Source organism: Saimiri boliviensis, chromosome 19, assembly GCF_048565385.1.
Source record: "Saimiri boliviensis isolate mSaiBol1 chromosome 19, mSaiBol1.pri, whole genome shotgun sequence".
NCBI lineage: Eukaryota > Metazoa > Chordata > Mammalia > Primates > Cebidae > Saimiri > Saimiri boliviensis.
Window position 1 is genome coordinate 31,668,058 of NC_133467.1, and position 25,167 is coordinate 31,693,224.

Genomic DNA, 25,167 nt, shown 5'->3' on the forward strand with positions numbered 1-25,167 from the left:
ATAAAGAGGCCAAAATACGGCTTGGGCAAGAATTGACTTCGGACCATTATTCTGAGGTCCTGGCATAGATGGTAAGAGTTGGTGTCTTTCTCCCTCCCATTCCCAGGCCCCCCGTGAGCAATGCACACCCACCCATCCACCCCTCCATCCCCAGCATACAAGTGCCCCTGCTACTGCCCATTACATTCTGTCCATGACGGTTTCCAATATCTACTACTCAGGTGAATTTCAAGGATTGCATCTACTTTCCCCCGTCCCTTAAAGACAGCACCCAGGACAGGGCTCTGCATGCAGAACAGACTTTCAATTGATGCTGACTCTTGGGTCCTCAGCCCATTATCTCCTTCTCCCATCCCATCAGATCAAGAGTGGCCTGATTTTGGTCTGGAACAGAAAAAAGCAGAAGTGCCCCTGAGGATCTGGGTCCTCACAGACTCACAGGCCCTTCCCTGTCCTGGACAAACCCTTGTGGCTCTTAGGGTGGGATCAGAGGAAGGGAGCTCCTACTATAGTTTCTTGTATATTTTGCAACCTCACTTCTTCCCCTCTAGCTTTCTCCATGGCTGTCATCTGCTCCCAGGCCGTTTCCTTCCCGTCCCTGACACTTGCTCTATCTCTTTGTGGCGTCTCCTACAAGCCAGGTTCTGCCACATTTCAGTAACACGATTTAGGAGGGAGGCAAGTATAAAGTATAGAAATCTGAATTATGGATGAGTTTTTTTTCGTAAAGAAATGCAACTTTATTATTTTCAAGTACAGATGTAGTACCTCAAACTAACCTCTTACAAAAGATCACCCATAAAGATCCGGTAAATGTTTCTTTAACAAATACATAAAGATGGATGATAATTAGCCCATGCACTCGCTGCTTCTAAAAAGATATTTCTAAAGTGCCTGAAAAGTATTGTTTTTGGTAGACTAAATATGCCACCTTTAGCAATATTGTTTATGCTCTGAATTTACTAAACAAATGCCATTTTTATTGCATGTGCAAAGATAAACTTTTGTCCACAGTTAGTAATCTCCAATTAATCGAACCCCAGTTAATATGGTCTCCCACTTAGATTCCCAAGCCCAAGGCAATGAATCCCTTACTTCCAGGTGCTTCTGATAAAGCAAAATTCCAGTGCAATGAAATGACGGCCTTTGGGAGGTGGTTTATGGGTCTGACCCAGAGCTTGTCTTTTGTGCTTCCTTCCTGTCTGCCTTAGGTCTTCCATTTTCCTCAGATGTCTCTCTCCCTTGCATGGCTTATCTAGGTCTCTCGCTACAGGACATTCCCAGTGCCTTCTAAGCCAAGCTTAGAGAATGGTCAGAGCTGCCTGCAGAGCAAAAATCTTACATAGAGAGTAAGGGAAAGGAAGGTGTCTCCTGTAGGAACCTGAAACCAACTCTCCAGCCAGGGAAAGAAGGCACAATGATGGTGTGAAGGGCGTTTGCCTGGGGGGCGGGGGCAGCCCTGCCACCTAAGAAGTCAAAAGCAAATCTCTTAGTATTTTGCCTCTTGTCCAAAGTTTCTGAGCATGTTCATGACCTAAGCTTGTCCCTGGAAGCATCCATGTCCCTGGAGGACAGGAAGATTCCGGGAACTTCTCCGCCCTGATTCCAGCCAATGGCCAGGGAACTCCTTGTCCAGGGTTGGCTTGGTAGTGCCAGGGAGTGATGCAGGTTCATGGGGATGGGCATGAAGAGAAAGGGAACGGAAGGGGTTGGGAGAGAACTTGTGGCCGTCCCTCTCAGAACAGCACAGAGCTCTGAGGACTTAGTATTACAGAAGGTGAGGTGTTATTAAGTGCATGCCTTGTAGACCAAGAGGACCCCCAACCAAGGGTCAGTGGGGAACTCTGTGGCACACAGGTGTGGCATTTCCAGAAGCTCCCGATTGCCTTCTGGTCCTGCGTCTGCTGCTACTCTCATGAGATCTGAGTGTGATCTGCTGGTGGGGGATTCTAAAAAGGCAGGACACAGAGATGGAGCCCACAGCATCTATCTGGAGACTCAAGACACGTCAAATGTCCTGTCATTGGCAGTAGCTTGGTTCCTTTGTTGTTTCCCTCCTCCAGCCAGCCCTGCCCCCACCTCCCACCTGTCTGCGCAGCTCTCTCTGCAGGTCCCTTACCAGCCTAGCTTGGGAGACAAGCCAGCCTTTTCCAGCCTCAGGCTCTTGCACTCACCCAAAGAACCTTCTGTGATTGCAAGGTCGGAAGGGGAAGCCAGGGATAGAGTCCTGCAAGCAGCTAGCAGGGATGGAATTGGGAAGTGGAGTGAGGCTGGGGTGAGCTGAGACGGCTTTCTTCTCGTTTAGACAGGTTCCTGCCTTGGGTTGGGGATCTATTACAGTAGGAGGCGGGGTTAAAGGGATGGGAGTGGGGAGGGTGGGATAACCCTTAATTCCTCAGAAAAAATAGACAACATAGTAGAGTGGGGTGGAAAAGGATCTGGTGGGAGGACTCAAACATGTAGTGTCTAATCTGATTGTTCACAGTTAGGTCCATGGGGTAATCACCCCAATTTATTTACCCTGCAACTTAGCCTGCTGAGTTGCCTCATTACCTCTCCCCAAATCTTGCCACCCAATGCCACCCATTATATTTCCATCCCTCTCCATCACCATCCCCACAACACCTCCAGAGCTCCCCATCTTTCTGTGCCTGGTTCTTCTTCCAATGGGCTCAGTAGTATGTCTCCTTCTCCACCCAGCCTGTTAGAGAGATTGGGAGTGGAGATTGCAGAGTGAGCTTACAAGGAGGCAAGAGATTAATCTCCCAGGGGCTTGGGTGGCTGAGGCCAGGTGGAAGGATAAGCCTGGTGAAGGGCACTGAGGGAAGTGGCTTAGGAAGGTGAGAGGAGGCCGGGTGAGGTAGCTCATGCCGTTAATCCCAGCACTTTGGGAGGCCAAGGCGGGAGGATCATGAGGTCAGGAGATCAAGACTCCTGGCTAACATGGTGAAACACCATCTCTACTAAAAATACAAAAAATTAGCTGGGTGTGGTGGCATGCACCTGTAGACCCAGCTACTTGGGATGCTGAGGCAGGAGAATCGCTTGAACTCAGGAGATAGAGGTTGCAGTGAACCGAGATCGCACCACTGTACTCCAGCCTGGGCAGCAGAGTGAGACTCCATCTCAGAAAAAAAAGAGAGGGAAGGTGAAAGATTGGAGAAGGAGGTCCAGTGAGCTGGGGCTATAGGTTAAAGGAAGGGAGGATGAGCCTGCATTTAGGGGAGACTTGTATTTAGCACAGTGGGGGCTGGGGCAGAGTCGGTCATGGGTGAAAATGCAAATGCCCACAGAGCCTCTTTAGGTAACAAATGAGAGTCCAAGGGAGCAGGTGTCCATTATTGCTGTGCAGCAATGTAGACATGGAGTTAGCAGCTCTTCTGTTTCTTCAAAAGAAATTGAATTCAGATTTCATGTGAAAGACTCCAAGTTTTTGATATTGAACCAATTAGCACCCTCTCTCCCCACACACAAAATATGGGTTGGGTCAAACCAAACAGTATTCCTGGACAGTATTTGGTTTGTAAGCCATCAAATTTTTTTTTTTTTTTTTTTTTTTTTTTTTTTTTTTTTTTTTTTTTTTTGAGACAGAGTCTCTCTCTGTCGCTCAGGCTGGAGTACAGTGGCCCTATCTCAGCTCACTGCAACCTCCGCCTCCTGGGTTCAGGCAATTCTCCTGCCTCAGCCTCCTGAGTAGCTGGGATTATAGGCACGCGCCACCATGCCCAGCTAATTTTTTGTATTTTTAGTAGAGACAGGGTTTCACCATGTTGACCAGGATGGTCTCGATCTCTCGACTTCGTGATCCACCCGCCTCAGCCTCCCAAAGTGCTGGGATTACAGGCTTGAGCCACCGCGCCCAGCCAATTTTTGTATTTTTAGTAGAGATGGGAGTTTCACCATGTTGGTCAGGCTGGTCTCGAATGCCTGACCTTGTCATCTGCCCACCTTGGTCTCCCAAAGTGCTTTGATTACAGGCTTGAGCCACCATGCCTGGCAAGCCAACGATTTTTAACCTCTACTAATTGATAAAAAATGCTTGTAGGAAAACCAGTAACTTGTCGGATGATGTGTGGACATCAGGAGGCCCGGGTTCTAATGCCAGTCCTGCTGTTCTTTGCTTTATGACCCTGCACCTCCTCTCTCTATAAAATATGGAGGTGGGACTTGGTGACCTGGAAAGGCCCTTCTCATTCTGATGTTCTGTGGTTTCAGGTGGAAGGTAGAGGCCTCGGAGACCACTTGTGAGTTAGGAAGGACTTAGAATCTGACGGGAAGAGGGCAGAGACAACAGGTTCAAGAGAGTCAGGGCACCTGGGACCTGGGACCCCAGGATCTGAGGGTGTTGAGGAACAGGAGCAGGAATCCACAGTGGAGGTGGGGTCTGTGTATGGCATCCTGGAGGGAGGAGCTGGTGACGGGCTTGCACTTTGCTGGGGGGAGGTGGAGGGGCTTACCACCAGGATATCGCCGCAGGATGAGCTTTCGGACCTCATCATAGATGAAGATGAGGAGGCTGTAGGGGAAGGCACAGAACCACCAGGTGACCCTGAAAGCAATGGAGGAGTGTGTCAGGATCACCAGAGGTCGGCTTGGCAGCCATCACATAAAGGAGCATTCAAACTGATGGGAACTTGGATCCTGGAGGGAGCTCAAGTCTCCGTACGACTACTCAGGCCACCCAAAAGGGACACTCACTTGAGTGGGTACATGCGGAGGGCCACACCCATACCCGGGCAGTAAGAGAGAAAGGCAGCCAATGCCGTCTCCTCCAGGAGCCCAAAAATCAGGATCTTGTTCCTGAAAGGCAAAGAAAGGAGGGTAGCAGGTGAAAGGGAATCAAGGAGGGAAGGATCCTGGGATACTCGTGGGTGGAAGGGAAAGAGGAGAGAGAATTATAAATGACATAGTCCCATGTCTTCTTCCAACATCCTCTTCTCATGCCTTATGTAACCAAAGGAAGATGTTATTTTCTTTTTCTGCTTACTGAGTTTACCTTTGAATGTTGTCTATTGCACATACATTCATTCATTCATTAATTGTTTCTAGGTGTTGGGTGACATGTTCTGTATTGGAGACACAGTGGTCACTATGGGGCCTGTCTCAAGCTACTCATGGTCTTGTTATCGTTCCAGGCACAGGGCCTGTGAAAGTGTTGTCTCCCCAGCAAGATGCTGGAAAGCTCCTTCAGTGCCCCATGTATGTCTTCCACCGTCTCAGCATCCCCCACAGTTCCTGGTGGTGGTTTCATCGTAGCTATTTAATTCAGGGAATGTAAAGGGGATGCTCAATACATAAGTGGTTAATCTCTGTTCACTATGTCAGAATTGAAAAGCAGGATAGGATGAGGAGGTTGTGAGGGCAGTCTCTGCAGTCAGACAGGTGGAGTCTCTTCCCATGCTGCCACTGACTAGCTTTGGATTGCAGGGAATATTGGATTTCTCTGAGCCTCATGATCCTTCTCTATAAAATGGAGATTTTACCTGTTTTATCAAAGGGTTGCTGGGAAAATTATGGGAGATAATATGTGAAAAGCTCTGAAACATGGAAAATGTTCAGTCATATTATTACTCCACTTTTTTTTTTTTTTTTTTTGAGACAGAATCTCACTCTGTCACCCAGGCTGGACAATTACAGGTCACTGTAACCTCCACCTCCTGTGCTCAAGTGATACCCTTGCCTCACTCTCTCCAGTAGCTGGAATTACAGGTGTGTGCCACCACGCCCTGCTAATTTGTGTGTGTGTGTGTGTGTGTGTGTGTGTGTTTGTAGAGATAGAGTTTCACCATGTGCTCAGGCTGGTACTAAACTCTTAGGCTCAAGTGATTCTCCTGCCTCGCCCTCCCAAAGTGCTGGGATTACAGGCGTGAGCCACTGTAACCTGGCCTACTCCATCTTCTGTATTCTTATACAAGGTACCTCTTTATAAACACTTGGTTTAAGCCAGTGATTTCCAAATTTTCCCTCACTAAGGATCCCCTTATTTTCTTCTGTAAAGGCCACATTTAATGGTTTTTTATTTTTGTCTCTCAAGCTATGTTTGGGAATAGGTAATGAATACATTTCCCCATGTAAAATTACGTAGAAATATCCATGGCTTCCAAACTGATCTGTGGATCAGCATTCGATCACTACTTCATGATATGTGTTCTTGGCTTTTGCCTGAGAATGACTCAGAGTAAGCCTGGTTGCCCTCTCATAGGTGGGTGCTTTGCTTCCATAGAGCTTTTCAAAATAAGGCAAATAGCATCTCTGAGGATCCTCAATGGCCCAGGGACCTAAGGTGAGGCCTGTGGTGCTGTTAGTACTCTTCCCCTGTACCCAGCTCGACTTTCATTTCCATCTTTCCTATTTGCCGCTAAGATGGGCTGGATGTCGCCAGTCTAGCCACGTTCCCACCTTTGTGTGTCACGCATGCAGTGCACAGTAAGTCTGAAGCCCCAGAACTATACCCAGTTTCTTAGACTCTCTGCTCCTTGTTCTCTTCAAATTGCATTTTTTCCATTAGTATTTTTAGCTTTACTGTCACGTCCTTCCTTCATATTACCTCTATTTATCTAACAGACTTTTCACTTTTTTCTCCCGTGGATCTTAAGTGCTGTTAACTTCACTTTGGCATCTTCTCCCCACCCTCCCCAGCCCCAAACTAAGAAACTATGACAAGCTCATTTGAGGAATTGTGGCCATTATTTACGGTAGGAGAAAATAAAAGGAACCAGCAGGATACCTTCGGCACTCAGCCGCCACCCAGGCTAGAATCACAGTCATTACTGAGTTCCAAACAGTGCCAGTCGGTTTGGAAGCTGGGCTTCAGAGACAGATGTGGTGGACCCTTACCATCTTCGTGACCTTGGGCACATCATTTAACCTGTTTGGGGCCTCTTATCCATGAAACGTAAACAATAATACCCACCTCCTAGAGCTATCGTGAGGATAAGGAATGTGTTAGGCACTTAGCACGCCGTGAGAAGGCACTGAGCCTGACCGTCAGCAGCACCCTCCAGCACCACAGTGCAGGGGCTATAAACTAGGCTGCCTGCTGAAGGCCAGGGGAGGGCTGGGCACAGAAGACACTGGATTTAGGGATGGGCAAAGGGTGTGGGCAGTGGCACTCAAGTAGGAGATGGGGGAAGGAAGAGAGGGAAGTTGGAGGAAGATGATAGCAAAATGCGTTTTAGGAGCAAAATTAGAACTCATAGGAAATAGTCATAGCATTCATTCCTCTCCTCTCTTCTATGTGAAACCTATTTATGTATATACAGATGGAAGGTTAAAATCTGATGCCCCCCCTTACAGTTCTGGGCCAGGGCTGAGTCGGAAGCCTGGCCTGTGTGGATCGGTGAGTGTGCCCAGACCCTGGGGGGTGGGGGGGTGCCATCGGGGCGGGCACTCACTTCATGCCCTGCTGGAAGACTGAGTTGCGACGGGTCTTGCAGATGATAAGGTCAGCCCACTGCACCACCACGATGCTGGCAAAGAATGCCGTGTGGCAAGTGAACTCCACCACCTTCCGCTGCTCATAGGTCTGGAGGGAGAGAGCAGAGACAGATGAGAGTGTCGGAGGAATAGGTAGGACCAGAACACAGCATGGTTTCTCCTGATGCATCCCTAGCCCCAGTCTCAGTTGGCCACCACTGGCCACTCTTGCCAGGCGTTCAGCTCCCTCCACCTTCACACATGTGCACTGCAGCTCCGCAGCTCCACTCACCCACTCCTGTCCATAACTGTCCTCCAGGTCGTTCATGGTCCGGTCATCCCAGTCGAGACGGATTCCCAGCAGCCGTGATGGCAGGAAACCGTTCTCTGCCAGGATCACAAAGTAGGTGAAGAAGCCACCCAGTGCCTGAATCATCCCTGTGGGTAGAGGGCCAGAGGCAGGGCCTGGGTCACAGCAGGAAGCAGAAGCAGGGCAGCCCCTCAGGGCCAGAGATGGAGGTCCCTGACCTTTGGGGAGCCGGCCCCTGTCCCGGAATTTTGCTTGGGGCTCATTCCTCTGAAAGCTGGGAAAAGAACATTTTGGGGGTTCCCTCCCGAGCCCCAGGGCTTGGCGCACCGATCTGTCCATATGCCATGCTGATGAGCCTCTCATTCACCAGCTTGTCTGTCTGGGAGTTTCGCGGCTGCCGCTTCATGATGTCACTCTCAGCTGCCTCATAGGCCAAGGAGATGGCAGGGACCTGTGTGGGGTGGGAAGTGGGGCAGGGAGAGCATTTGAAGGGACGTGCAATGGATGCTCAGCAGTGAAGATCTTTGACACAGTTAAAAAAGCCTGTATTCAGACCCCATTGTCTTCCAGGCCCGGGCCTGTCTCCTGTGACCCCCACAGCGGGGGAGCTGCCCCAGTGCACCTCTCCTTCCCACCACTGTGCCCTCACGGTTGCCTTGCTTCTCCCCTCTCCACTTCCTGCACTCACCATATCTGTGCCCAGGTCAATGCAGAGGATGGTCACGGTACCCAGAGGTAGGGGAATGTTGGCAATGATGAAGAGCAGGAAGGGGGTGATCTCGGGGATGTTGCTGGTTAGGGTGTAGGCGATGGATTTCTTCAGGTTGTCAAAGATCAGGCGGCCTGTGGGGAGGTTCTGAGGGCATCAGGGAGGTCAGAGGGACCTTTCCCACCCCCAGCCCCTGAGGCATGGCTGCCTGTGGTCCTGAGAAAGAAAGATTTTGCGTTCAAGGGAAGCTAAAGCGGGCTGGGCTGCCTAGAGTCCTGGGATGATTCTTCAACTAGGGTAAAGGGACTGGAATCAGAGGTGCTGGCTTCAATATCCTGTGAGCGTCCCAGACCACGAAGCTCCTCACCCTCCTCCACCCCCGTGACGATGGAGGCAAAGTTGTCGTCCAGCAGGATCATGTCGGCTGCCTGCTTAGAGACATCAGAGCCAGAGATGCCCATGGCAATGCCAATGTCAGCCTTCTTCAGCGCAGGGGAGTCATTCACGCCATCACCCGTCACGGCCACAATGGCTCCCTGGAGGGAAGACAGCCAGCACTTGAGGACAAAGCCCCTGCCCAAGCCTGGCCCCTCTTGCCTCATTCCACTGTCCCTGCCTCCCCAGTCCCTGCCTGCCGTCTGCCTGCCATGGCTGTGCTCACCTGCCTCTGACATCCACGGCTGCTCACCTGCCTCTGACAGCCACTGATAGCCACGGCTGCGCTCACCTGCCTCTGACATCCCTCCACAATAATGAGCTTCTGCTGGGGAGATGTTCGAGCAAAGACAATCTCCGTGTGGTTCTTGAGGATCTCATCGAGCTGCTCCGACGTCATGTCCTTCAGGTCAGAGCCGTGCACCACACACGCCTTGGCTTCCCTGGAGGGTGGGAGGGGCAGAGACGGCTGACCCCCTGCACCCGCACCAGCCCCGGCTGCCCCCACCTCTCCTCACCACCGAGGCCTGCAGTCTCCCTGCTGAGCCCAGTTCCCTGTTGCTTCAGTTGTCCTGTCCTTAAGACTCACTTTCCCCATATCTCTCTGAGGATGTGACTGTAAATCTTCACCATGAGATCATCATAGTCGTAAATGCAGTTTGCTAGGCCCTGTACTAGTTTTTTTGTTTTGTTTTGTTTTTTTGTTTTTTGTTTTTTTTGAGACGGAGTTTCGCTCTTGTTACCCAGGCTGGAGTGCAATGGCGCGATCTCGGCTCACCGCAACCTCCACCTCCTGGGTTCAGGCAATTCTCCTGCCTCAGCCTCCTGAGTAGCTGGGATTACAGGCACGCGCCACCATGCCCAGCTAATTTTTTGTATTTTTAGTAGAGAAGGGGTTTCACCATGTTGAACAGGTTGGTCTCGATCTCTCGACCTCGTGATCTACCCACCTCTGCCTCCCAAAGTGCTGGTGTACTAGTTTTTTACACACATCCCACTCCCACAGCAACGGAGATAGCACCCTAGTTTTGTGGTGAGAAAATGGAGGCTCAGGACGGGAACGTGACATCTTCAAGGTTACACAGGTAGTCAGTGGCACAGCCTGGACACGCGCTCAGGGCTGAGGATCCACTCACAGTAGTGTCAGAGGTAAGGCCCATAAAGGTCCCAGGAGTGCTGTCCAGCACCCCCAGGGGACACCCGAGCCTCCTGGGCAAGAGGACGTGCTGATCGTGGGGGCAGGGGCTTCCTGCAGAGGCCTCACCTGGGGTTGACTTGACTCACGGGAATGTTGAGCCGGGCTGCAATGTCCTCCACAGTCTCATTCCCCTCTGATATGATGCCCACGCCTTTGGCAATGGCCTTGGCTGTGATAGGGTGATCCCCAGTTACCATGATCACCTAGTGGGAAGGAGAGACAAAAGGAAAGCAGTGTTAAGGGCTTGTCCCCCTCCTATTCCTCTCCCAAGGAACGATAAAGCTAGATAACGAGATGTCTGGGGCTGGCAGATCCCAGTGGAAATAATGGCGTGTGTGTGTGTGTGTGTGTGTGTGTGTGTGTGTGTGGTGGGAGGGGGTGTGTATGTATGTGTGTGTGTGTGTGATATGTGTGGGGGGGTGGGGATTGTGTGTATGTGTGTGTGATGTGTGTGTGTGGGGTGGGGATTGTGTATATGTGTGTGTGATGTGTGTGTGGAGTGGGGATTGTGTGTATGTGTGTGTGATGTGTGTGGGGGTGGGGATTGTTGCATGTCTGTGGGGGATGCGTGTGTTGGGAGATGGGGATTGTGCGTATGTGTGTGTGTGATGGGTATGTGTGGAGTGGGGATTGTGTGTATGTGTGTGTGGGATATGTGGGGGTGGGGATTGTGTGTGTGTGTAATGTGTGTGTGAGGGGTGGGGTTTGTGTGTGTGTGTGTGTGATGTGTGTGTGGGGGTGGGGATTGGGTGTATGTGTGTGTGGGATGTGTAGGGGTGGGGACTGTGTATATGTGTGTGTGGGATATGTGGGGGTGGGGATTGTGTGTGTGTGTGATGTGTGTGTGGGGGTGGGGATTGGGTGTATGTGTGTGTGGGATGTGTGTGTGTAGTGGGGATTGTGTGTATGTGTGGGGGGTGTGCGTGTATGCATGTGTGTATGGATGTGTGTGTATGTGTGTGTGTGTGTGTGTGTGTGTGTATTTGGGTGAGGTGAGGAGGAGAGATAATGGCAACATGTTTATGTTCAGAGGCTTAGAGAGAGATGTTTGCTTAAAGGCAGGAAAGTATCCGTGACAGAGTAGCAGGTTAATGAGGATGCCCTGGAGGAGAAGCCTCAAATCTTGAGGATTATTTAGGAGATGATTTTAGGAGTTTGGATTTCATGGGATCCAAGGCAGTCAGCTGGAAGGCGCCTTTAACAACTCCTTTATTTTACACAAGAGGAAACCAAGGCTTAGAGAGGGCCTACGATCTGCTCGAAGGCACAGGGGCCTGGAGACAGGACCCGAGGTTCTTAGAGTCAGATACGGATCACTGCAGCAATGTAATGGACAGAACAGGAATAAGATGGAGACCACGCCCCAGCCTCCACCACCCTGTGCGTCGGCCTCTGCCATCCTCCCTGGTGTAAGGCACGGGGGCCCCGCCTCCACCATGATGTTCATGGCTGTTGTGGCAGAGTGGATGGAGTTGAGGTGGGAAGGGTGGCTGGGTTAAGAGGCTCCTATAAGCATGAGGTGTGCAGAGTTGGGCATTTGCATGTGTGGGTTTGTGGGGCAAGTCCCGCCGATACCGAAAAGGAAGCCTCTATCATCCCCTGCCTTCTCTTCCACTCCCACCACTTCACTGAAACTGCCCCCAAAGGCCGCGTGGGCCTCTGAATTGAAACATGGAGGTGTCTTTGCAGTCCTCATCATACTTGACCCCTCTGAGGCATTTGGCACTATTGACCTCCTCTCCTTGACACCGTGCCCTTCCCTGGCTTCCACACACTGCCCCCTTCCTGGCTTCCTTCCACTCCTCTGTGTTCTCGTTTCCAGCCTCTCAAGCGGCAGCCTGGTAGGATGGAAGGGGCAGCGGCTTCGGAGTTGAATGAAAGGCTCCAGTTCAAACACTGACCTTCTCCAGCTATAGCACCTTAGGCAAGCCAACCACTGAGGTCTCAGCACAATGCGGGGGTGACTCCTGCCTTTCCAGGCGGTCATGAAGGTTAAGCGGCACTGGGTCCTACACCATCTCCCCTCTTCACTGCTTCCTCCTGCCCCTAAATGTTGGTGTGGCACAGGGTATCATTCTCCTCCCTTTACTTGACCTGTCTGCTCTTCCTGGGCAATACAGTACAATATACTATCAGCCTTTAGTTTGCACCCTTGTGGTAATGAGACTCAAATCTCCAGTCCTGATCGTCTTTCATGAGTACTAAACCCTACTCCAATGTTCGCTGGAACATCTGCATCTCCCAGGGTGTCTTATAGACTCTTCAAGCTTAAGGTCAACATCGAACTCCTTTTCTCTGTTCCCGCCACCCCACCAAGCCTGCTCCTCTCCCGACCTTAGATGCTGTCCTCTCTACTCATCCTGTCCCCTTCTCTCCTGTATCTTCCTCACTTTCCATATCCAGTTTGGTCACCAAGTTCTCGAACATTTCTCAAACATGGCTATTCCCCTCCGCTCCATTCATTGCTTCCCTAGTTCAGGTCATCATTTCTTGCCTGAACTGTGGCAATGGCCTCTTCATCTGTCTCTCCCTGACTGCAGTTCTTCCCCAAATCCAGTCCCTCCTCAACCGGGTAGTCTCCTAAAACTTGACCTGCCCCATGACACTGCTGGCTCTCTGTGGCCTGCAGGATGAAGCCCGAGTCTGGCATTTAAGCCAAGTCCTTCCAACTGGCTCTGCCCCAGCGTTCCAGTGTCAATCCCCAGTGCTCCTTGCCACCACACCCCTGCCAACCCCTACGCACGGCCCGTACAGTCTAACCACGCCAGGGTACGCACTGTTCCCTGATCTTGACCTGCCTTCCTCTCCCTCGCTGCCTTGCAGAATACTCTTTGATCTCCAAAGCCCAGCTCAAATATCGTCCCGTTGGTCAAACGGTGTCCAATTCTCTGAGGCAGGGTTAATAGCTCACCGTGCTGACTTCCCACAGAGGTCCTCTGCTCTGGCCTCCGTGATGGTTCTGATCACAGAGAGAGGCACCTGGCCAAGCAGCAGGAGCTTGGGCTTTCCGGTCAAGCAGACCACGCTTCATAGTTCTAGTCCATCGCTTACTGGCAGTTTTATTTTGGGAAAATGACTTACCCACTCACGGTTTCCATTTGTTTTACATTTTTTTCTTTTTTTTTTGTGATGCAGTCTCACTCCTGTCGCCCAGGCTGGAGTGCAGTGCTTAATCTCGGCTCACTGCAACCTCTCCCTCCTGGGTTCAACTGATTCTCCTGCCTCGGCCTCCCAAGTAGCTGGGATTACAGGTATCTGCCACCATGTGTGGCTAATTTTTGTATTTTTTTTTTTTTTTTTTTTTTTTTTTAGTAGAGACAGGGTTTCACCATGTTGGCTGGTCTCAAACTCCTGACCTCAGGTGATCCACCTGCCTTGGCCTCCTAAAGTGCTGGGATTACAGGCATGAGCCACCATGCCCAGCCTTGTTTCACTTTTAACAGGGATAATGATTCCTACCTTGGAGACATGGTAGTTATGGGGTTCAGAAATCACATACATACATAGCACCAAGTCTCCCGGTGTGAAAGTTAAGAATAGCAGACGGTCTTGGTTCAAGTCCTGGCTCTATGACTTATACTAGCTGTGTGGCCTTGGCATCTTACTTTGTGCCTCAGTTTCCCTGGCTATAAAAAAGGAAAAATGCTAGTGCTATTCACAGGGTTGCTGTGTAGATTAAATGAAATCACACAGGTTTAGTGCTTAGAATAGTGCTTGATTTATATGTGCCCTCTCTGGCTAGCTCATTGTCCCATTTGCTTGTGTCATGTGACAGAGATCATTTACTATGTATCAGACACTGTGCAAACACCTGTGCACAGTGTCTGGTACACAGTAAACAAGAAATATTTGTTGAATGAAGAACAAGCATAGCACAGAGGAGAGAGTGGTCAGTGAGACGCAATTGTAGTTGAACAAGAGAGCCTGGAGTGGGAGGCATTCTGTGGGGTTACGGGCTGAGCCAGTGGGAGCAGACAAGAGCCTGGGAATCCCACCCTAAATCGGTAGAGAGAATGGGCAGTCGTTGGGAAGGGTAGGACAGCCAGGTCTCCAAGATAGGAGTGCCAGATCCTTTTCTCTGTTCCTGCCACCCCACCAAGCCTGCTCCTCTCCCGACCTTAGATGCTGTCCTCTCTATTCATCCTGTCCCTTTCTCTCCTGTATCTTCCTCACCTTCCATATCCAGTTCGGTCACCAGGTTCTCAAACATTTCTCAAACATGGCTATTCCCCTCTGCTCCCTTCGTTGCTGCCCTAGTTCAGGTCATCATTTCTTGCCTGAACTGTGGCAATGGCCTCTTCATCTGTCTCTCCCTGACTGCAGTTCTTCCCCAAATCCAGTCCCTCCTCAACCAGGTAGTCTCCTAGAAGCTGGACCTGCCCCATGACACTGCTGGCTCTCTGTGGCCTGCAGGATAAAACCTGATTCTGGCATTTAAGCCAAGTCCTTCCAACTGGCTCTGCCCCAGCGTTCCAGTCTCAACCCCCATTCTGATTTGATCGTGCTTCAAATCAGAATGGAAGGGTGCACATGTAGACGGGACAATGAGATGTGCCAAGGAGGCAGAAGAGGGGCCTGGGGCACTGGCCTCTCTGAGCAACAGGGATGAGTGCTCCAGGCAGGGATGGGCCTGTCCTTGCACATGGACAGCTTCTCTGAGTCAGTGGGAAGGAGGCCACTGTGGCCTAGGTCTCTTCAGGGCAGCAGCCACTGCAGCCCCTCGACCTCTGGCATGAGGGAGGCTAGGATGGTGGGGAGGAAGGGAGGCCAGTACCTTGATGCCTGCACTTCGGCACTTGCCCACAGCGTCTGGCACAGCAGCCCGGGGAGGGTCGATCATAGACATGAGCCCCACAAAGCAGAGCTTCTCCGTGGGAAAGTTCAGCTCATCCGTGTCGAATTTGAAGCCCCGAGGAAACTTACCAGAAGGCAGATTCAGTTGACAGAACCCTGAAAGGGGGCAGAAGGGAGCAGTGAGAGCCACAGATGGCTTCCTAGACGCCCCCACAGTCCTTCACCCTAGGGATGCCACAGAGACTTGGGAATCCCCTTCTGGGCCTCTCGTTTCTGGTCTCCTACCCAGCACGCGCTCTCCCAGCCCCCCCAGCTCCATGTAGGCGTTTTGAAAGGCGTCTTGCATCTCCTTGTCCAGCGGGATCTCCTTGCCCTGCACCAGGATGGTGGAGCACCGGTCCAGGATGCGCTCTGGGGCCCCCTTCATCACCAGCACGTGGCTCTGGGGGCTGTCTTCTCTCTCATGGATGGACAGCTGGAGAGGCAACAGGCAGTTACAGGGAGGGCCGCGCTGGAGTCGGTAGCTCAGCATAGAGCAGCAGCTGGTAAGGAAACCGCCTTAGCAAAGTAGCCCTGACCCATCGAAGATTGTCAATAAAGAGAATCTCCTTGGGCAGGGGGGTGTTTGGAACTTATAGTTCCAACTCCTGTAACCTGAAAGCCACCTCCATAGGACAGTCATTCATTCAACAAATGTTTACTGAGGTCTGTTTAAGAAGGCACTGTGCTAGGGGCTGGACAGCTCCCTCCTCAGCGTCCCCACAACCACCTGGCTTCAGTCAGGGGACTTTACCTCTATAGATGATACAGAATGCTGAGGCTGCAATCTTGGCATTCAACAGGTGCCTAAAGGCTAAGGGGCACCATAAGGGAATTATAGAACTATGGTTTCACTGAATGGGGTATAAGAGTTGGAAGGTTGCTGGGCACGGTGGCTCACGCCTGTAATCCCAGCACTTTAGGAGGCCGAGGTGGGTGGATCACAAGGTCAAGAGATCGAGACCATCCTGGTCAACATGGTGAAACCATGTCTCTACTAAAAATACAAAAAATTAGCTGGGCATGGTGGCGCGTGCCTGTAATCCCAGCTACTCAGGAGGCTGAGGCAGGATAATTGCCTGAACCCAGGAGGCGGAGGTTGTGGTGAGCCGAGATCACGCCATTGCACTCCAGCCTGGGTAACAAGAGCGAAACTCCGTCTCAAAAAAAAAAAAAAAAAAAAAAAAAAAAGAGTTGGAAGGCTAGGCCAGAGGGTGGGGAGCCACGGGAAGGAGAGCTGAGAGAGAGACAGATTGTAGTAAGGGGTGGAGTAAGCTTTGGGAGCTGGGGTTAGTTGCAATCAGACATGCAGTCACACGAGCTGTCCTGGAGGGCGTGGCGGGGGAGGGAATGCCACCCTCAGGTGCCCTGGCTCCTCCTGGTGATGATTCCCCAGGGCTTTGCCCACCCCCCACCTCCATTTCTATCTCTCCCTTTTCCTCTGTCCAGGCATACCTGGTACTTGTTGGTTGAGTTGAAAGGAATCTCTGCCACCTTGGGGTTTCTGTCTCTCATCTTCCTTACTGAGCCACAGGACAGCTCAATGCACTTGAGCAGAGCTGACTCGGAGGCATCACCAGCTGTGTCCCGCTGCCAGAAGAGGCAAGAATTCAGCGTCCGTGTGGGAAAAAGGGAGCGGAGGATCGGGTGAAGGGGATACTGAAGCCCCCAGGGCGGCCCCAGCGTGTGAGAGGGAAAGCTGGGTGCGGCCAGCCAGAGGCCTTTGGAGACACTCCCAAAACACACCTGTTGTGTGTGTGCCAACCCCCTACCTTAGACACAGAGATGTTCTCCTGTCCTGCCTTGAAGACGGCACGGTTGCAGAGACCAGCAATTCGGGACAGGGCCGTCCACGTGGGGGATCGTTTGTCGAAAGTGGCCCCTGGGAGGAAACAAGTGAGAACCAGGAGGATGGCTCCCTTTAGAGCTTTTATCTCACCCCACCCCCACCATGCCACTGTCCCCCGAGTCGTCTAATCCTCTCCACCCGCTCTGGAGCACCCAATCACCAGACTGATCTTCAGTGGTGTCAGCCTCATGGATTTGATTGTCAAACCACATGTGGGCAACGGTCATGCGGTTCTGGGTGAGGGTGCCCGTCTTGTCCGAGCAGATGGTGGACGTGGAGCCCAGCGTCTCCACCGCCTCCAGGTTCTTCACTAGGCAGTTCTTCCGTGCCATGCGCTTGGCGGTCAGGGTCAGGCACACCTGGAAGAGAAAGAGAAGAATAAAAACACTTCAGACTGGAGCTGGAGATGGCCATGACTGTACCCTAGACCATGGCTTCATTCCTTCTCCCTTGATCTACCCTATTAACTTGAATGGGTGGGACTTAGCTGTAAATGAGGAATGTTCAATGTTAGATGTGTTGAGATCGTGAGTATATATCAAGATGGCATGCCGGGTAGGGAGTTGAAGACATTTGACTAGAACTCCAGAGAGGGCCAGAGCAGAGCTGGGCATAGGGATGTGCGAGTCATCCACACAGAAGGGACACTGGAAACTCACAGGAGATTGGCTCTTGCTCTGAGCGTAGGAAGAGCAGAGAGCTGAGGCCTGAGAATCAGCATGGGGGTGCAGGAGAGCAGAGAGGAGAAGTGAACCAGGATAGTGACATATCACAGCAGTTGACAAAAGAGAGAATGCTAGGAGGGTGGACAGCAGTATCTGTTTCAGCAGCGAGGTTAGAGAGGAGCGCTGAGAAAAGGTCACTGGATTTGCTAGTTAGTGACTGGTGACCTTTGAGACAGCCTTTACAGGAGACTTGGCCGGAATGAGACCCAGACTGCTGGCAGATCCTGAGAAAAGGCAACCGTGACAAGCTCCAGAAGAGAAATTGAGTGCCCAAGTATAGCCCCACCTGAGATTTCTCAACTCCCGCTCTGAGCCACGTATTAAGTGATCTCTGAGTATAGCATCTATTATGTGACTCTAAGGGGAAAAAGCACTGAGAAGCTAAAAGCAACTGTGCCTCTATCACTTTGAGGTGAGTAGTGAGACCCTCCCCTGGTGGCACCTCAGCCTGACCCACTTACAGTGACAGTGGCCAGAAGTCCCTCGGGCACGTTGGCCACGATGATGCCGATGAGAAAGATGACTGCCTCCAGCCAGCTGTAGCCCAGGATGAGGGAGAGCACGAAGAAGGAGACCCCCAGGAAAACAGCAACCCCTGTGATCAGCTGGATGAAGTGTTCGATCTCCATGGCTATGGGCGTCCGCCCAACCTCTAGGCCTGAGGCGAGCGTGGCTATGCGGCCCATCACCGTCCGGTCACCTGTGGCAATCACGATGCCCCTGGCCGTGCCTGCAACATGAGGGGACATCGGGTTGGGTGCCTTGTGGCTCCCAGGGACTGTAGTCCCGTTCTACTTCCTGAGCAAGGGAAACCATCCCAGGGTGGGTGAGCCAAAGCCACAGATCTGGAGGCCACATTTGGTAGGTTGTTCCCACTTGGCCTTCCTTTCCCAGGATAGATCGCTAATCCCAGAATCAACACAACAGCAAATTATTTTCTCTTGTACTTGGGCCTGGGGAGAAGCTTGCAAATAATCTCAAAGGTCAAATAGAGGAGATCCAATACATAAAAATTGCCTGTGGCATTTTGGTAAAATCGATCCTATACTTGATACCATCCAAAAATATAAACACAAAGTAAAGCACTCATTATGGATTTTCCATTCAGTCTTAAGATTTTCTTTCTCAACATCAGGCATGAATCTCTACAGAGAAAGCCAGGCAATGGCTAACCCTTGGGTGACATTACAGGGGTCTCCTGGGAAAGAGGCATGGTGCATTAGAAAAAGCACGCACAATGGATCAAGCTAAATTTGGGTTTGAATCCTTATTTGAATTCCTATCTTGGTGTTGTCCTGGTATTTAGATGAGATGACGCTCTAATACCCTTAGACCAGTGCCTGGATTTCCTCTCCTCTTTTCAAAGCCAATTGCAGAGTAAGCAATGAGAACATATTACTAGGCATTTCTGAATAAATCAATTGTGGGAAATGTAAATTTCAGAATCTCAGTACATTAAAATTTAGGCAATGTGGCCAGGCTTGGTGGCTCATGCCTGTAGTCCCAACACTTTGGGAGACTGAGGCAGGAGGATCACTTGAGCCCAGGAATTTCAGGCCAGCCTGGGTAACATAGCGAGATTCCCGTCTCTAATATATATATATATTCTAATGTAGGCTGGGCATGGTGTCACACGCCTGTAGTCCCAGCTACTCTAGAGGCTGAGGTGGGAGATCACTTGAGCCTGGGAGGCCAAGGCTGCAGTGAGCTGTGATCGCACCACTGCACTATGGTCTGGGTGACAAAGCAAGATCCTGTCTCAAAAGCAAAACAAAAAACAAATTTAGAAAATGTAATGTGTGGTGATTTTTATTTGCACAGTTGGCTCTCCGTATCCACAGATTCCATGTCCACAGATTCAACCAACCTCAGATCAAAAATATTTGGAGCTAAAAAAAATAACAATATGATGATAAAAATAATACAAATTTAAAAACAAAACAGTACAACAAATTACATTGTCCTCGGTATTACAAGTAATCTAGAGGTGTTTTAAAGTATACAGGAGGATGTGCACAGGTTATATGCAAATATTATGCCATTTCATATCAGGGGCTTGAACATCCTTGGGTTTTGGTAACCAAGGGGGTCCTGGAGCTAATCCCTCATGCATTCCAAGCAGTGACTGTAATTCCAACTTGTGGAAGGAGGAAAAAAACCCAGAGAAACATAATACACTGAGGAGAAATGAATAATGGGTAGGGGAAGTGTGGATTGGGGTACAAGGCCTCCTTTGCCCTACCTTCAGAGGCTGGTGGACAAGTGAGGCCTCTTTCTGTCTCTTCCCTCCTACTCCTTCTCTAAGTCAGCCCTGCCTCCACTCACTGGCTTGACCACAGAGGGCACAGGTTTCAGCTGCGCTGGGACCCCTGCTATTAAGTGATGGCAGCTCTGAGAGTTCTTATTGACCTATGTGTATCTCTAGAACCCAGAACAGGGATGGCGCAAACTAGACAGCCTGTGCCTGGTGACACATGTCTTTCGGTGTAACAAAGGTGTAGGAGCAGCCTGAAGAAGGGCCCACGTGTTCACCGGGCCTGAATGCCTTCCTGGCTCTCCCACAGCCTGGGGCCTTGGTCAGAGCAAAGGTTAGAGAAGGAGGCACCTAGGTCCAGAACCACAAGGAATAGAAGCATCAGTCAAACCCAGAGACTCCTAAGAATCCAGGTTGGTTCTGAGCATATGTTCATGTCTAAGGGGATCTTGACCCGATATCTGAAAGCTTTGGAATCCACTCAGTCTTGGGATGGACAGAATAGAGATCTCCCTGGGGAAGGAAGATAACATTTCCCATGGAGTTATGCCACCCCTAGCCAATACCCTGCTCTCTAGAGGGTGTTTCCATAATATTCAGGGCCCCCGACCCCTCGATTGCCCCACCAATGGCAGAGCTTTTGCCAGGTAAGTACTACCAGAGCCCTTTATCCTGACTGTGGATTCAGGATTCAGACCCTCCCACGGGGTGCAGGCTGGCTTCTCACCTTCAACACAGTTGGTGGAGAAGAAACAGATATTGCGGGTCTCCAGGGGGTTCTCATGGGTGAACTCGGGGGAGCGGGTCTGGGGCTCCGACTCTCCTGTTAGGGATGAGTTATCCACCTGAGGAGGAAGGGGTGCACAGTCAGCACACTGGCAGAGCTGCCCGCATGCACACAGCTGTCTCCTGAACCACCTCCAACCACACTCAGTCTTCATGACGCGAGGAACAAAGTTACACTTGCCCTCATCACATATTTATGGCATTACTCAGTTATTGCCCCTGCTCTGGTTTGGAAATCTCACTCCTCCTGACTTCTTATGTGACCTTGGGTTACTTGCTTAACCAGCGGAGCCTCCCTGTACTCATCTGTAAAATGAGGAATGTAAACAGAATCTCTGCCTCGCACAACCACAGGGGGCGTCACTAACATGGTAGTTTATGAAAATGCACCTCCTGGGGTCCTTCAGGATGCAACGTGTGTGGCCGCATGCAGCAGCCCTGCGTGATCACACCGTTCTTTCAGAATTACATCAGAGAGCACATGCGAACACAGATAAAGCAGCTGATACATAATTGGTACTCAGTACGTGACTACTAAAAAGAGGACCGCAAAGAAACACCTGGGGCATAGAGCACTTGCAACACGCAGGTGCAAGGAGACCGTGCACAAACACCCCACACTGAGAGGTTAGGCAGGGGCATAGCCAAGGTGTTGACATTTGGACCTGGGTCTTCCCACCTTTAAACCTCACTGGGCCCCTCTCAGCTCTGCACGGCCTGGTCCTTAGACTCAACCGCTTGCTCCAGTGTGGCCTCCTCACCTTACAGCCGTGAGAAGAGATGATTCGGAGGTCAGCAGGGACTCGGTCTCCACCCTTCACCTCCACCAGGTCTCCCACCACCACTTCCTCTGCATTAATCTGCATCTTCTCTCCCTCCCGGATCACAAGGGCTTGCTGTGGGGAGCCACGGGCAGCACATGAAATTCTTGTCTCTGCCCCCGCCTTCTTCTCCTGCTGGTCTCCCACCTCTCCTCCAACCGCGCCAAGCAGAAGAAGGCCCATGAAAAATCAGGGGCTGGAGTGGAGAGCTGGAGAATCTTTTCCACCCATCTCCATCTCAGAGCACAGGAGCTGAGAGATGAGCTGAACTCTTGCCGAAACCTTACGTCCTAGCCCAGAGCCCAGCCCTGCCATCTTACCTGGGGTACCATGTTCTTGAAGGAATCCATGATCTTGGAGCTTTTGGCCTCCTGGTAGTAGGAGAAGCAGCCAGTGACAATGACCACAGCTGCCAGCACCACACCCAGATATAGCTGGTAAGGAGAAAGAGTTTCAGGGACCTGCCCTTCCTCTCAACCCTAAAAGTGCAGCTGCCACTTGGGATGAGCAGGCAGAGCCATCGAAGATAAGAGCCCAACCTTTGTCTGTGACTGAGAGTGATGATGGTAGGGGAAAGCCCTTCTCACTAACCTCCTCCTTGATCTGCCAACCTCAAGCCTGCTAAGACTGGAAACAGGGAAAGTCTTAGGAAACTCCCAGGGTTAGGACTTTGCTAGTGGGTGAAGACACAGGCATGCAGATAGGCTTACTTAAGTGGGGAGGAACAGGGAGAGATTGTCTCATTAATTAAAGAGTATGTGAGTGTGTATGCCTTGTGTGGTGGAAAGTGCTTTACAGATATATATATAGAAGCCTCACCCCTTTCCAGCCTAAAGTGCAGTGCGTCTGTAGGACTGTGATGGGAGGTCCTTGTTCCCTGCCCACCCACCACTGTGTTGGGGGTTCAGGGTTGGAGGACAGTCACAGGCTGCTCCAGGGGTCAGGCGTGTGGGCTCACGTTGTCGTTGGATGGTTCATCTTCCATGGCAGCCTGGATGCCGTAGGCCAGGAAGCAGAGGATGGCCCCAATCCACAGCAGGATGGAGAACCCCCCAAAAAGCTGACGGCAGAACTTGACCCACTCAGGGGTTGTGGGAGGTGGTGTGAGGGCATTGGGCCCGTCTCGAGCCAGGACGTCCTGAGCCCGCTGGTTGGTGAGGCCCTGAGGAAGCAAGGAGAGGCGTAGGGGGACGCGTCTGGAGCCGACCCAGTCCCGCACCATGCCCATCCCCTCAGCTTGCTCTGTCACTCAGGCTGGATTACAGTGGTGTGATCTCAGCTCACTGCAACCTCTGCCTCCTGGGTTCAAGTGGTTCTCCTGCTTCAGCCTCCCGAGTAGCTGGGATTACAGGCACCTGTCACGATGCCCAGCTAATGTTTGTATTTTTAGTAGAGATGGGGTTTTGCCACATTGCCCAGGCTGGTCTTGAACTCCTGACCTCAAGCAATCTGCCTGCCTCAGCCTCCCAAAGTGGTAGAATTACAGGCGTGAGCCACCATGACCAGCAATTTTTGATTAATGATTTTTAAATAAATTTTTATTGAAGGGCTCAGCGATTGACTGTATCATTTACTGTTCATGTGACCTTGGAAGGCTACTCTCCCTCTCTGCATCTCCTTTCTTTAATGAGCAGATCTGCCATACCTATCTCAAAGGGTTGTTGTAAAGATTAGAGAAGGTATGTAACGCCTCTTTCACTATGTCACATATGTAGCGAGGGCCCAGCAAATCACTGTAACCACAGGAATGGGCTGTCAGCTCACGTGCCTGCGCTGTCAGCTCTGTGGAAGGCTGTGTGTGACTGAAGTTGCTGGGGGTAGAGAAAAGGGCCCCGCCTGGAGGCCCTCTGGGGCCTGGGTTCCAGGGAGTCCTGGTTTCTAGGGTACCCAGGGACAGAGTTTTGTTCTAGGATGCAGAGGATCCAGTTTCTAGTTCTGGCTGTGCCACCAACTAGACACATGACCTTGGCCCAGTCCCTTGTTTCTGGGCCTCAGTTTCCTCATCTGTAAAGAGGGCTGGATTACAGGTTTTTTTTTTTTTTTTTTTTTTTTTTTTTTTTTTAGAGATGGGGTCTCGCTATGTTGCCCAGGCTGAAGTGCAGTGGCTATTCACAGGCGCGATCCCACTACTGATCAGCACAGGAGTTTTGACCTGCTCTGTTTCCCACCTGGGCTGGTTCACCCCTCCTTAGGTAACCTGGTGGTCCCTCGCTCCCAGAAGGTCACCATATTGGTGCCGAACTTAGTGTGGCCACCCGATCGGCATAGCGCACTGTAGCCCAGAACTCCTGGGCTCAAGCGATCCTCCCACCTCAGTGCGAGTAGCTGGGTCCACAGGCACATGCTGCAGTGCTCAGCTGGATTACAGTTTTAAGGCTCCTGCCACCTTGATGCTTCACGTTGCTCTTGCCTCTTTTGTTCCTTCCCTAGAAGCCCCTGAGCTCACCTTGGACAGGTCCACTTGGTATTTTCGGCCCAGCTCATCCAAGGACAGCTTGTGGTCATCCTGGGGAAGGGAAGGTGAGTTACTTTGGGGAGGAGGTATCTAAAATGCATATGAGGCACAGGGGTGAGGGGAGCAGCATGGGGGACACGGAGTTTCTGAGTGCGCTGGGCTGCAGGGACAGCTCTCCCAGCTGGGGCCCCTCCTCCCCGGCCCAGCAGGGTGGGCTGTGGCCCTCACCATCGCCACCTCCTTCTTCAGCTCATCCAGTTCCTTCTCTTTCTGTTTCTTCTTGCCGCCCCCATTCTCTGCCGTGGTGGCGGCAGGCGAGTACTCACGGCCGGCCTGCGGGAGGAAGGGAGAGCCGGAGAGTCCGGGAGGAGAGGGGCTGGAGCCTGCATCCCCACCACTAGGCCAGGAAGCCCAGGCAGTGGGGGTGGTGGGCTCAAAAGCAGTGGCTGCCTTGGGAGAGAACGGGAGGATGGAGGGTGGAGGGGCCTGAGGTCCTCAGTCTACAGACCTGGCAGAACCAGGGGGCTCCCAAGTGAGCTTCAGGGAAAGGTGAGGGGCTCAGGGCTGAAAAGCACCACCTGAGTGGTTTCATGCTTGGGCTTCGGCCAAGATTTTGTTTGTGGAAAAGACCTGCTGCTAAATACAGAACAAAACAAATATTGAAAAACTGCATCCTACACTATTTGGGAGAATTCTGGAAGGGAGTGGACAGGGGTTTTGTGGGGGGTTGTTGAGGGAGTAGAATCACTCTGTAGGAATGTCTTAACCCAACACCACGGCAGTTTTACTTAGAGAGGGGTAGAGATAGTCAGGAACGTGGGGGAGTAAGAGTCTTTGGGGAGCCAGGAGGTTAGGCAGGAATGTGTCCAGAGAGAGTCAGGTCTGGCGGTGGGGATGGAAAGAGCAGGGCTGATGGACTGAGAGGAGACAGTAGTTGGAGAGTCAGGGTGTGTCCAGGAAGTGGGGACATGGGGTGTGCGGGGAGCCCTCTCCATCCTGCTGGGCAGGCCCGCCCGTTACTAGACAGGCGGCAACTCACAGGACTGGACCCTCCGCAAAGCAAAATTGGGTAACATGGGAACTGAGCCCCATTTGTCCCCAAACATAAGAAATTGTATCTGAGAGTAAATCTAAAACTACAATTTATATAACTCTTAAGTCTAGACATTCCTGGGTCATCTGGTGAATAAGATGGACTTTTTTTTTTTTTTGAGACAGGATCTTACTCTGTCGCCCAGGATGGAACACACTGCAATTTCGGCTCACTGCACCTTCTACTTCCAGGGCTGAAGCAATACTTCCCCCTCTGCCTCCCAAGTAGCTGGGGCCACAAGCATCCACCACCACACTCGGCTAACTAAAAATAATTTTTTCTT

General features: G+C 51.4%; 1 protein-coding gene across 1 annotated transcript in view; it reads right to left on the reverse strand.

Annotated features, from left to right (window-relative positions):
- Nucleotides 1-715: 715 nt before the first annotated feature.
- The window catches only part of LOC101035941 (sodium/potassium-transporting ATPase subunit alpha-2), a 28,496-nt gene continuing 4,044 nt past the window's right edge, over nucleotides 716-25,167 (reverse strand). Inside the window, exons 2-23 of the mRNA XM_003937941.4 lie at nucleotides 24,020-24,124; nucleotides 23,783-23,842; nucleotides 22,295-22,498; nucleotides 21,657-21,770; nucleotides 21,277-21,411; nucleotides 20,457-20,574; nucleotides 17,937-18,205; nucleotides 16,911-17,109; nucleotides 16,674-16,783; nucleotides 16,357-16,491; nucleotides 15,148-15,337; nucleotides 14,843-15,018; nucleotides 10,135-10,271; nucleotides 9,163-9,313; nucleotides 8,803-8,971; nucleotides 8,415-8,569; nucleotides 8,054-8,177; nucleotides 7,709-7,854; nucleotides 7,395-7,525; nucleotides 4,699-4,800; nucleotides 4,458-4,549; nucleotides 716-2,701 (exon numbers count right to left, since the gene is read on the reverse strand). Coding sequence (XP_003937990.1) covers nucleotides 2,673-2,701; nucleotides 4,458-4,549; nucleotides 4,699-4,800; nucleotides 7,395-7,525; nucleotides 7,709-7,854; nucleotides 8,054-8,177; nucleotides 8,415-8,569; nucleotides 8,803-8,971; nucleotides 9,163-9,313; nucleotides 10,135-10,271; nucleotides 14,843-15,018; nucleotides 15,148-15,337; nucleotides 16,357-16,491; nucleotides 16,674-16,783; nucleotides 16,911-17,109; nucleotides 17,937-18,205; nucleotides 20,457-20,574; nucleotides 21,277-21,411; nucleotides 21,657-21,770; nucleotides 22,295-22,498; nucleotides 23,783-23,842; nucleotides 24,020-24,124 — 3,051 coding nt within the window. The 3' untranslated portion in view covers nucleotides 716-2,672. The remainder of the gene's footprint in view (nucleotides 2,702-4,457; nucleotides 4,550-4,698; nucleotides 4,801-7,394; nucleotides 7,526-7,708; nucleotides 7,855-8,053; nucleotides 8,178-8,414; nucleotides 8,570-8,802; nucleotides 8,972-9,162; nucleotides 9,314-10,134; nucleotides 10,272-14,842; nucleotides 15,019-15,147; nucleotides 15,338-16,356; nucleotides 16,492-16,673; nucleotides 16,784-16,910; nucleotides 17,110-17,936; nucleotides 18,206-20,456; nucleotides 20,575-21,276; nucleotides 21,412-21,656; nucleotides 21,771-22,294; nucleotides 22,499-23,782; nucleotides 23,843-24,019; nucleotides 24,125-25,167) is intronic.